We start from the raw sequence: 13201 nt of genomic DNA, 5'->3' as shown, positions 1-13201 counted from the left end.
GGTATAACAATTTCTTCTTGTCTCTATAGCTTGTAATAAACCTATAATAAAGCACACAATGGTATTTGATAGTATCTGAGCAGAGTGTGTGTGTGTGTGTGATTTGGATTTTTAACGTAGCTTTAACAATTTTTCAGTCATATCACTACGATGCCTGCAGTGTGACAGTTTATAGTAATGTCTAACAGTGGGGCATCATGCCGCAGACATGCTGCATGATGTCCCACTGAGTCACATTATCCTGACACCAGGCTGACCAGTCCTAACAATAACCTCTTAATGCTGAGTGCCAAGTGAGGCAGCTGTTAGTACCATTTTTATAAGTCTTTGGTATGACTTGACCGGGGATCGAACCCATGACCTCCCACATCCAAGGTGGACCACTAGGCCAATCGAGCAGTGCCTGAGCAGACTAACCCAGGTATTCTGTTATATAACATTTTATTTTATTTTAATTTAGAAATATTCTTGACAGTAATTAAAGGCACATGACAATCTTAATAATGAATTATAGAAAACAATGCTGACAGATTTCTCAAACTTTACATCTCTTTAATCAATGAAAGTTTCATTTTACAAGTAAAAATACTAATGAACACTAAATAACTGAAAAATAATAAAACCTTTATTTGTATACAATTTTAAATAAGCAAATAATTTGTAGATATATTTTGGTTATATATTTGTAAAATAAAAAAAATTCTAAAATCTGTGTAGAAATTTTTTATAATAATTGCACAAGGAATGTTGCTTATTACTCCATACATGAGTAGGCTGCACTGAACTATTTTTCGCTGAAACAAAATTATTATAAAAAATACAATAGCTTGTTCATTTCAGGGTTATGTTTTGAAAAAGATACTTTCAAGTCATATATTTTTGAGGACGTTATTAGTTATGTGTTTACTGGGGTGTACAGAATGTTAAGATTCTCTGAACCCTAAGCTGATGAGTGTTCTGGGTTTAAGTCACAACATAAACTAACATGTAATTAATTTATTATCTCATAAACCTTACATAAACTTATTTGTTGAAAGAATAACTCGTGTGAATTTATGATCTGCCATTGCTGGTTATGCACACAATTGCTTACAAATAATGATGAACAATGGATGAATCAGCAGTGTCATTCAAATCTAGCTTTCTCTGGGGAAAATTTCCAATGATGCTAAACCACACAGTAGCTTCTTATAAATAAATAAATTTATTGGGATTATAAATTAGTTATGTACACTTTAACTTTTGATGCAGAGTTTTTCTGCCATTTTGTTTTACCTAGTTATGCTGCCAGTCATTATGTGACTTATGGCCTGTAAGTCACATGATCTAGTTATGACCTCGTTAGACTTTTATACCCTGCAAGAATGACTTTTAACAGAAACAATGGATTTTGTCTTGATAACTAAGTAGACATGTTTGTTTAATTCTGTTTACAACGTTATAACATATTGTGTAGTTAAGTGGAAATGTACATTTTTTAGTGTGTACTTAAGTTCATGGTGGTCTCTTTAAAAGTGGGATGACGTTCACTGGATTCCAACTTTGTCATGGTTTTAGGTAACCACAAAATCCATGAAGATTGTTGAGACGAATAAAAATTAACTCACATTTTGTTTTTTTTTTCGTTCGGTAGAGAACTGAGGAACATGAAACATCAAACTTCTCAATATCAAGTTTTAAAATACTGTGCATAGAAGTTTTAAATGGCAGAATATATGAATTTTCAATGTTAACAAAGACATTAAAATTCCTCCAGTTTCAGCACACATTCTCACAAAGATAGACGTAGAAATGCAGCATTACTTCTTCACTCTTAAAACCTATTACAGTGAATAATCTTAAAGCATCATACATTTCACAACAAAATATTATTGTCAATCTTGCTAAAATAAAAAAAAAATACAAGTAAGAAACGTGCACAAAACTTTAATGTTAACAATGTCTATTATTGATACCTGATATGGGAGATTCAAGGATTTATCAAGCCTAGAAGAGTGACAATCAGCAAGGCCATGGCAGAGGCATGTACAATATTTTTCGGAGTTGATGAATATCATCCAAAATAAAATGTTATAGTAGTTAAATTACATGATTTGTAAACTTCCTTGCTTCACCAGTAATAAAACATTAAATTGAGCATAGCACAAGTTCAGTTACAAGATGGGTTTTATCTGACTTCAATAAATTAGATTCTTATCCTAAGTAAACGACAATACATCCCAGCAAATATTCGGAAGCAATTTTTGATTTTTTGTTTCTGTTGATAATTGAATTGCCAAAATTCATTAATTTAAAACAGAGATAAGAACATATATTAGAAAGAAAGACAAGGATGGACAGATACATGGAAAAAAAACATTTTCTAAGTATTTAAAAATGTGCAAATGTATACTAGAACATGACTGCATGCCTAACAATTAGTTGCCATGTTAACGTTTGGAATGTTATATCCACCTCATGTATATTAGGGTGATAAAATGTTTTAGAATAGATATTTTGCTTCTGATGACTGATCAGAAGACAACAAAGTGAGAATTCTTATAAGTTTAAAACACAACCTTATATTCATCATAACAAGGTAAACATGGGGGGTTCATGATTTTTAATATGCTGTTTACACAAACTAGTCAAATATATATATGAAGATGCAAACTAAATAATATGTTTACATGTACAATAAAATTGTACACTAATTCGTAAAATGAGAAGATAATTAATAAGGACCAACATGTTGCTGAATATCAAATAAAAAGATGATACAAAAACAAATTGATAATACAACATCTAGACTCGTTTGTAAATCGAGTGCAAATGCAAACTGCACAGACCTGGATCTGCTGTCACATAATACACCAGCAGATATGGGTCTTTGCAGTGCTGTAAAAGTAATTACTAGAACAACAAAAAAAACCCACCCTAATCTGCTGGCAAATGATGCTATGGCAGATCAAGATCTCTGCTGTGCAGCTGGATGTTGTATATATGGTATGTTTGTATGCAAGTATATATGGTCTGTTTGTATGTTTCAAAACATAATATTATAAACCTAAACTTGACTAAAAGAACCATCTGAGGTCTGCAGTAGAATTTTAAAGTCTTGAAACTAGGAGCTTCAGCTGTTTGATTGTATCACCATCCCCAGGGAATAGATTAAACAATATGTATCTATGAGATGGATTAAAGTGGTAACCACTATGCACATCTGCAGAACGTACCCATGAGATGGATTAAAGTAATAACCACTTTGGAAATCTGCAATACCTATCCATGAAATGGATTAAAGTGGTAACCACTATGCACATCTGCAATACATACCTATGAGATGGATTAAAGTGGTAACCACTATGCACATCTGCAGTATATACCCACTACATTTAAAGATAAGAATAATTTTTCTGTAATGATGCACCAAAAAGTAAGAGTCGTATCATATTAAACATACAACAATAACACATCTCATGCTGGATGGTAGGTGTGGGGAGTTGGATAGTAGATAATTGGGTATTTAACAGCAGATAAGTGTTCACTCCAACAGTGTATTGATGGTATAGTGTAGGGTGCCAGATAACAGATGACCAAGTGTTGGTCACTTCAAACTGCACTGGATAGAATAGTGGGGTAGTAGATAACTGGGCATTGGATAATAAATGACTGGGATTTATGTAGTAGATCACTGAATCTTGGATAGTAGATAAAAGAGATATTGGATAGTTTATACTAGGTGATAGTAGATGATGGGGTATTTTATAGTAGACAACTAAATGTTCAATAGTAGATAACTAAGTGGTGAATAGTAGGTAACTAAGTGTTGGATAGTATATGTATTTTAAAGATTACATTTCCTATTTGACCCAATACAGGCTAAAACTATGGATATATTTAACATTATATTTCCCATTTAACCCTATACATTTTTTTATATGGAAGCATAATGTTAAATTTCCCTTTGACCCCATACAAGATCACAATGTTAAACCTATGGACTAATGGCATAATGTTAAATTTCTGTTTGACTCCATACTGACCCATATGGATCATAACTATGGACTAACACTGTAATGTGAAATCCTACTTGATTCGAGAGACTTGTAAGTATCAAACCAAGTGATATTTTTAACATTTCCTGTTTGACCCAATACCAAGCCATCAAGTTAAACCTAATGGGCTAACAGTGTAATGTTATATTCCCATCTGGCCCCATATAGGCTTAGAATGTTAAACCTATGAACTAATGGTTCAATGTTAAATTTCTGGTTTGGCCACATTTTCTGTTTGACCCAATTTCACCATACCATGCTATTTATAGGTCCTAAGTGCAGTGCATCTCTCTCTCTCTCTAAAATATATACACAAACACCCACACTTAATTGAAAAGACCAGAAAGTCTTTTTTTTGTCCTCAAAAAAGTATGTGGAAATAAGCATAAAAATCTAATTAAATGGCATATTAAACATAATATGTAAACATGATCAAAAATAGCATTTTTCAAAAATGTATGACATAGTATTAGCTGTTGAGGTGAATTATCAATTACTTCTGATGTGTGTTTACAAATAAAAAATACATTTTAATCAACAAACTAGACATTGAACATACTATTTTGATTAGTGGATAGTGTTCAAACTGTCTATTATATACAGGTTTCAATGGAATCTTTGTGTGATTGGCCAAGAAGTTCCACATAATTTGCTGGAAAGATCCCAGTTTTACCATGGCATACCCCCTCCCACCAGTCATTCTGTGACTCGGTCCTTGTCAAGACATTTATTTCATCACCTGCAATATTAACAATATACATGATCAAATACAGAGCTCAAAATCATCTTTTATAAAAAGCAATGATCTACAATTTTAAAATAATAGTCATGTGATAATGTGCTGATCAAAAACATTCAATATTGTAGTACTTCTTTACAAGCTATAGTAGAGACATGGTATAGAAGACTGTAATGAATTCCTCAAGAAATTACTATAATTTATTATACCACTCAATGGCTTCTATAGTTTAAGAAGTCTCAGAATTTGATTAAAGAATTTGTAAAACATATTTAATTATTTCTCAATGGTATTTTCCTTGTCCTCCTCAGTTCCATAAACCTCTTTTGTTATCCATCCATAGTTTTAAATAAGTGGGATAGTAAGGGTAGAAATAAAACCTTGAAAGTTCTATGTTAAAAGTTATCTAAAGTTTTTTTTACTTGGAACTAGAATTTGAGTTTTGTACTCAAAAGGTTCTCAAGATATGGACCTGGCTTCATATTATTTAAACATAAGCAAGAAACTCCAGTTTAAACTTAAAGTAGCCAAAAACTTCTGACAATCTACAACTTTAATTTGATTAAAGTTAACATCGGAAAACATTAATTTTTCTCAATTATATCATCATATTGGACTGTTACATTTCAATGACATTGGTGCACCCTAAAGGAGCAGTACTGCAAAATATGACAAAATATAAAAATTCCAGGAAATTCAAATGGAGTGTTCTTGTAAAAGCACAACTTTCTTTCCCATAAAATACATGTCAAACATCTGGAAAATCTAAGTCAAACTTTCTGATTTGAAAAGTGGCAATGCTGGTTTTGAGTTCCATAAATAGCACACAGGAATAATGGATACATATACAAATAACTGCAGCTGTTACTGTAGAAGCTCATGATTGTAAGTACTGGAATTAAAGACATGCACATCCCATGAGTTTTGTGGAAAATCAATCGGTACAGAGGGGATTAGTTTGATCAAGAAGATGGAGAAAGAAGGAACAGAAGATACAATGGAGTTAGACACTTCTAATCAATATGGATAATGGCTTAAGGCTGATATAGAGAATGAGGGGCATCTCAAAACCATTACACAGACTCTGAATTATTAATGATCTAGTTGGTGTCATAATTTCAGGTAAATATTTGCAGACTGCTGACATTCCACAACAACTAGAAAAAAAATGCAGTGAAACCAAGCACCCAAAACAACCTACTCTGCAAACTGGCTGACTCAATCCGGGGCACTAGTGTTCAGATACTTAGGATATCAGCACTGGCCCACTGTTATTCATCAGCCAAATATTGCACTCCTGTCTGGGCTTGATTGTCCGATACCAAGCTAACTGATGTCCAGCTCAACACAACAATGTGCATAATCTTTGGAACACTACGTTCTACTACTTCACCATGGCTGCTGGAACTCAGCAATAGCCATAAAAAGAATTACCTATTAAGAAATGGACAACTTCAATGCTGAATAGCAAAGTCATGTGCAAACTCACCTGCTTCAAAAGTTAAATCACATGAAAGCTGAGCTTCATAGGGGTAAATGGCCTTGACTTTCAATTCACAGCTATCACTGGAGCCTGCAGACTGGTTACTAATACCTGTGAAATAAGAGAAATGTATGTGTTGTAAAAAAGGGAAATTTGTACAAGTGTGCAACTTTCACAAATATAATATGTAAATTTGCAAATGTTTCTGCACATTAATGGCAACATATTTTTATTTAACTTCAATATACAGATTGCAAAATTTCATGTTACAGCAGAATATATTCTACATATGCAGAGTTCTTGAAAATTTATTATCATATTGAAAGTGTATAAACCACACACATACCCGTCAAAATATGTGTCACATGACCCTTCCCTTCAACATTTTGACCCCATCACTATGTTTTCTTGGTACACTCAAGGTCAGTCCATTTTTGTGAAGAAGAATCAAAAGTACAGTGCAGAAACTTTTGCCAAGTTAGATTTTAGTTATGACCTCTAACCTTTAGGCCACAAGATGTACTTTTATGTACCGTAAAGTTAGGCAGAGGTATGCTAAGGCAGCAATTGAGTTATTGTGCAAAGTCATTTTCCTTTGCTGGATGACAGTCACATTGCTATTTAATCCTCAAATTCTTTTCATCATCAACTTGAATCCACCTCTGAAGTTTGCGATTGGTGTTAAAAATGAGAAATGATATGAACACACAGACACAAAAATAGCCATCTAAAAACTAGAACTGAAGTGAACACACAGACACAAAATCAGCCATCTACAAACTAAACAGACACAAAAATAGCCATCTAAAAACTAGAACTGAAGTGAACACACAGACACAAAAATAGCCATCTAAAAACTAGAATGGAAGCGAACATACAGACACAAAAATAGCCATCTAAAAACTAGAATGGAAGCAAACATACAAAAATAGGGGCCCACGAGTGGCCAAGTGGTCTAAAGCGCTCTCCGTTACGGATCACTGCCATCTCACCTCTGTCTGCGCTGGTTTGAGTCTCGGATTCAGCCAATGTGGGTATGTGAGAAAGCTTGCCAGTAGCTTCTTGTGGGTTGGTGGTTCTTTCTGGGGTTTTCCCAGGTTCTTCCTCCACCATTAATACTGGCTGCCATGCATAGCCTACCGTGTGCTGAAAAATGGCATTAAACCCCACAACAACAACAACAACAACAAGCACAAAAATAGCCATAAGAACAACTGATCCCCACATTCGACTAAATGTAGCTATTACAAATGTAAAATTAACATAATTTAGTAACTTTTGTCCAGTGACCTGGACTTTTGATATATGAATCAGATAAATGGGGAGTTGCCCTTTCTCAAAAGTAATGAGGTTGATAAAAACGAGGCCGCCCAATCAAAAGTGGTACATATAGTTACAATCTGAACTCAAATGATCTTGATCAATGACCTCTGTGCAGGAGAATGAGTCGACAAGTGTTTCTGCCAAAGTGTTGACTGATGAAAATTTTATCCTGGAAACCTGACTTATTCTTTGGTCTGACGTTGATAACTGATACAAACAGGAGAGGCTGCCTTGTGAAAACCTTAAACTAGATCTCGTGGCAGATGGACAGATAGCTGGATTAAAGAACACCAGACAGAGCAAGGATTGAGTTTGTGGCTGACATCTGTAGCAAATCAACTTACAGTGAATAGTACAGGATAGAGTTTTAATGTATTTATCCCCTGGGGCTAAGGCTAATGATACACATGTAGCATCTCTATGGTTTTTCAACATATCATGAACTCTTACAATATATACCCATTATGTTAAGTCAGCTGTGTAATTATCCTGCAGTACTACCTGATGATGATTGTTTCCTGATGACACCTGTTTCGGAATTTTTCTCATACACCTTTATACTTCGTCTAGTTGTGGTAGTGGTTGTTTGAACTGTTCTTTCCCTTACTGTAGTTGTTGGTTTACGAGGATACCTTGGTGATGCATGTGATGAACTGGTTTCATCTTTTTTGTCTTTTGGACTCTTGTGAGATTTTAATTTATCAGCAAAGCTCTACAATAAAAAAACAGGGTTATTCTAGAAAAAATTGCAAGGAATGGACAGGAAGGCACTGTCTTTAATTAAAATACAAATCATAAAGGTCATGTAGGCATTCAGCACTGACTGTTTAAGTAATAGAATTAATTTTGTAGAATTTGATTACACACACCTTTAAATGATTTTTCACTTTATTTCCATCCTCATACATCCATATACCTTGGAAAGTTACTATATAAATGTTCGGACAAAATACATATCACAAAATCAATGTCAAAGTATGTGGAGATTTTTGGATGAGATATGATCCAGTACTAAACAGATTGTATGTCATGTGCTGCGATGTCACAAAGAAAGTAGCATGTGTTGAATTTTTTTTTTTTTACTGCCCTAGTATTTGTTTACTTGATCCAACATCTTTTTGTAACCTGTTTAATACCTGGACACCATTGTAAAAGTTGACAGCGATCAATAATTTTTGTCTGGAATTTTTTTTATGACATCTGAAGTGCAGAGCATTCAACAGTCAGGAATGAATAGACTTTGCTTAAATTATACTAGGTTCAACTTTTAAAACAACAATATTTAATTAAAGAGCAGTAAACAGATGCACATTCTCATCAACAGACAAGTAACCACAAGAATCATCTTAAATGTGTTCCCTAAATACAGGAATCATATTCAAGTAAGTAAAAGTGACAATGGCATTATGAATCTACTATGTAAAATCAATATTGTACAATATATTGTAGTACCTGAGGTCCATAAATGCCAACCACATTATACACTGAGCAACACTATAGTGACAATACTAGAAAACTGTGTGAATGAGTATTCGTGTGTTGGAGGTAGGGAGAAAATTAATACAGACAAATGTATGGTGATAATGTTACTTTAAGTACATTAGATATTTTGTTTTACTGCATGTTATTTATACATTTAATTCTGTCTGATAATTATGTTTTAGGAACAATATAATACCAAGCTTCAAGAGCAATGTAAACCCACACCCTACTCTCTTTAATAAATATACTTGCCAATCATCATTTCTAATCTGTATGAAGCAGTTGGCCTGTCCTTTACAATGAGCCAACCATGGATGTGTCCATCTGATATGTTTATATGATACTGTGTACACCAACAAAGGTACTCCCAGACCATAATGCAAAGGTCCAGTCATTATGTTCCTCTTGCTGGAAGAGCTAATCCACTGACCAATCTGACATTATCAGAACCATCTTCCTTTGGATGCATTTCATCCAAAAGTGGGAAGCATTGAGAATGGCCTTCATTTCCAGTAGACTAATGTGAAGAGCCTTTTCTTGCAGTGCCTTAAAGTCCAGTAGCAAGTGTGTCCCTCAATCTGACAAACTGACATCTGTATTGAATGTGGCTTCCAGCTGCAGGGCTTCCTGCAGCTTGTCATGCACTGTCTTGCCACTGAAGCAGGAAGTGTTTGAATTTGGTCAAGATCATAATTTGATGATCTAAACAACCCAAGGTGGGAACCAATGTGGCAAAAAGCCATCTGCAGAGGGCACATGTAAAGGCAGCCAAGGTATAACATGTCTGCCTTTGAACTGATCAGGCTAAGAAAATGGTAAATTCTCTTGCCACAATGATCAACCTGGTGGAAACCTTCTCCAACACATCAATACTGCTTATGCATTTTGGAAGAAGATAAACAAAGCTGATCTGAGTGTGAAACTCCATGAATAAAATGTTGAGAAAGGACAGGATCTGTCTTCTCGACTATTCACCTTAAATTGTGAAGGGGGATATGGTGCAGTCCAACATCTTGGTGAAGGCCTATGGGCTGAGACTGAGGGTGAATGGTAGGAGGAGGAATCGGTACACGCCACATTAACTTAAGCAAAGGTATCTGTGTGATACGGTTTGAACAGGCACATGGAAATACACATTACAAAGGTTGAAATTATTGGCATATTTGTTACATCACATAGACAGACTGACAAATGCTGCCATCTCCATCATGAACTTCATGGCATTACTAAAATTATCAAGTATATGAAAGGTCTTGATTTTCAGTTGATTTGCAACCAGAAAAAAGTCTGGAATATAAACCTGCAGAGTCCATTTGATACACTAATTCCACTGCCTGCTTTACAAGTCAAATCCCTGTAAAACATCTGCCTTCATGGGATCACTTGGAGTCTCCATCATGAAGGGGGATGACAAAAGTGGAGGGGGAAGGGTCTGAAGCCCTTCTAAAATGACTCGGATGACTCAAAAATTTATCAGAAATATGTTGATCGAAGCCTAGCAGAAAGAAGGAGTCTGTAGCCTACATGAGAGTCATTAGTGGACATGAAGGACAGCAAGCCAATGAAGGATGGCAGGAGGCTTGGGGGAGAAGAAACCTTGTTTTCTCTCTCTCCTTGCAGCACGCCAGTTAAGTTAGAGGCATATGTCTGCCTATCACTTGACAGGCCATTGAAAGGTTGCCAATGCTGCTGATAATTACCCATGTGATCTTTTTTTGTTGATGATCCTCACTTCTCTGGTACACCCCATGATGGATAATGCAGAAATAGGAACTTGTACAAAGAGCTTCAGGGGCAACTACTATGCCACCTGCTTTTACACCTCATCAATTCAACCCCCACACAGACTCGGGGGAAAACGAACCTGGAGTGAGGTGAAAGATCATCAGAGATGCCAGGTCAAGTAGTGAGGAATTCAATTTGATGTTCCTGATCAACTCAGATGTGCTGTTAAACTACTTTTCTGTCCTCTTTATAACTTACTGGATTTTGATGGCATTAATATCCTTGTTGAAAATGATGTGGTGAGAAAGTTGTAGGTGAATGAGTCACTGAAAAGTAGGTCCTCAAATTACTGGGGTCACAAATTTTCTGAATGACACATGTTCATCATTATCAAGGTTCACCAAGACCTTGACCCTGTACATATTATTTACTGCTGATGAAGGAAGGTATTCCAAAGGAGGCAAAATTCTACATACCTCTTCAATTGCCACCTTAAAATTAAATTCCATCCTTTCCATGGTTGAATAAAAATGTTCCATTTGTCATCCCCCTCCTTGACCTGAGGATTATTCCCTCCTGCACATTCTGCATGCAGGGGTATAACATTCCATTTGACAACGACAATGCCAAATCATCACCATGTGTAAATAAGGTTCTACCTTTCAGATATGCTAGCAGGGCCAGCCAAATCATATCCAGCATGAAGCATGGTCAGAATGGGTAATGCTAGTTGTCCAGGCTGGATGGCTCATATTGTGATGCTGGTTCACTGTGTACTGGTTTCATCAATATGATTGATCCAGCTGATCAGTCGACCAGATGGTTAGCCAGGGCAATCAGCTGATTAACTGACCAGATTGCTAGCCAGGGCAATCAGCTGATTAACGGACCAGACTGCTAGTCAGGGCAATGACCAGATTGCTGGCCAGGGCAATCAGCTGATCAACTGACCAGATTGATAGCCAGGGCAATGACCAGATTGCTAGCCAGGGCAATCAGCTGATCAACTGACCAGATTGCTAGCCAGGGCAATCAGCTGATCAACTGACCAGACTGCAAGCCAGGGAAATCAGCTGATTAACTGACCAGATTGCTAGCCAGGGCAATCAGCTGATTAACTGACCAGATTGCTAGCCAGGGCAATCAGACTGGCATAGGACACTGTTATTGTAGGAACTGTTAAGTGACATGCTGTTTGCCAGTCTGAGATGACAGATTAATAACTACTAAAACCATACACTGATATACCAGACTACTGGACCTGTTGGTCAGCAGGCAGGATGGAATACAGAAAATTATATATAACTTGCAGGCCTGTTCAGCTGGCAAAGTTGGAAAGTAATCCTGCATGCCCACTTTTAACATATGTAAGGCTATGCATGGACTGGGTTAAAATTGGTCCTAGTTTTGTTCAACTCACTTGTTGACATTCTTTATGAAAGAGCTTGCTGTAGCATGATTCCAATATAGCTCAAGTGGAATTGGTTGGTATAGGTTCTCCATAACTTTAAACCATTTATATTTCAAGCAATTTACTGAAATCCCTCTATTGAAATACTCTACTGGCAAAAAGATTTTCCAGGAATTCAAGATAAAACCATTATTTCATTTTAACTGCTGAGGGTTGAAACCATCTTTGAAATTCTTAAGTGATAGATTTTCAAATTAGCTGCTGTGGTGGATATACTGCATGTCAGATTGGCACCATTCTCATTTAGGACCATGTAGACGTCATTAGAGGTCTAGTCTTTTAGTGAAACACACATGACAGTATCACCATCTAATTAGGAATACTGACAGTAAGACTTTGAAGCCAGCCATATTGAAAGTATGACTGGCACCATTTTCATGTAGAACCATATAGGCATCATATGGAGTCTAATTATGAAGACCACATGTTGATATAGCCATCCATTTGTGAGAAAAGACAACATTTTCAAGGTTCATATTGATGGTCAGTTAGCATCATCTTCATTTAGGAGCAACTGGTCATCATAAAAACTCTTCTGATCAAAATCCCATGTCAAAATAACTTTCCAATTAAATGCAGTAGTGATAAAAAGATTTCCATGACAGCCACAATGCTGACTATATTGGATGTCAAATTAGCACCATTTAAATTTGGGACCAACAAGGCATTATAAAAAGTATTATGCTGAAAACCTATGTTTATGATTTTCCATTCTGAAGGAGTAACAATAATAAGGTTTTCAAGATGGCTCCCATGGTGGCCATATTGGATATCGGATTCAAACCATTTCCAATGAGGACCAACTAGACACCAAAAATGTCTTCTTGCAAAAAACCAAAGTCAATATGACTTTTTGTTCAGGAGTCATCATTAATACCAAAAATTTCAGGATGGATAATTTTGTGTAACTTCAAAATGGCTTTGTGCTGGCCATACTTGAC

General features: G+C 35.8%; 1 protein-coding gene across 5 annotated transcripts in view; it reads right to left on the bottom strand.

Moving 5' to 3' along the window:
• Positions 1–531: 531 nt before the first annotated feature.
• Positions 532–13201, bottom strand: part of LOC149785259 (SH3 domain-containing YSC84-like protein 1) — a 37449-nt gene continuing 24779 nt past the window's right edge. For all 5 annotated transcript variants that reach the window (XM_089979110.1, XM_089979109.1, XM_089979108.1 and 2 more), the window contains exons 7-9: positions 8084–8294; positions 6266–6370; positions 532–4776 (exon numbers count right to left, since the gene is read on the bottom strand). In XM_089979110.1, the coding sequence (XP_089835236.1) occupies positions 4631–4776; positions 6266–6370; positions 8084–8294 (462 nt within the window). In that variant the 3' untranslated portion in view covers positions 532–4630. The remainder of the gene's footprint in view (positions 4777–6265; positions 6371–8083; positions 8295–13201) is intronic.

This window comes from Sinohyriopsis cumingii, chromosome 13 (assembly GCF_028554795.1).
Source record: "Sinohyriopsis cumingii isolate HCF-2022 chromosome 13, ASM2855479v2, whole genome shotgun sequence".
NCBI classification, from domain to species: domain Eukaryota; kingdom Metazoa; phylum Mollusca; class Bivalvia; order Unionida; family Unionidae; genus Sinohyriopsis; species Sinohyriopsis cumingii.
The sequence above is the reverse complement of the archived record's forward strand: the minus strand, read 5'-3'. Positions and strand labels throughout refer to the sequence as shown.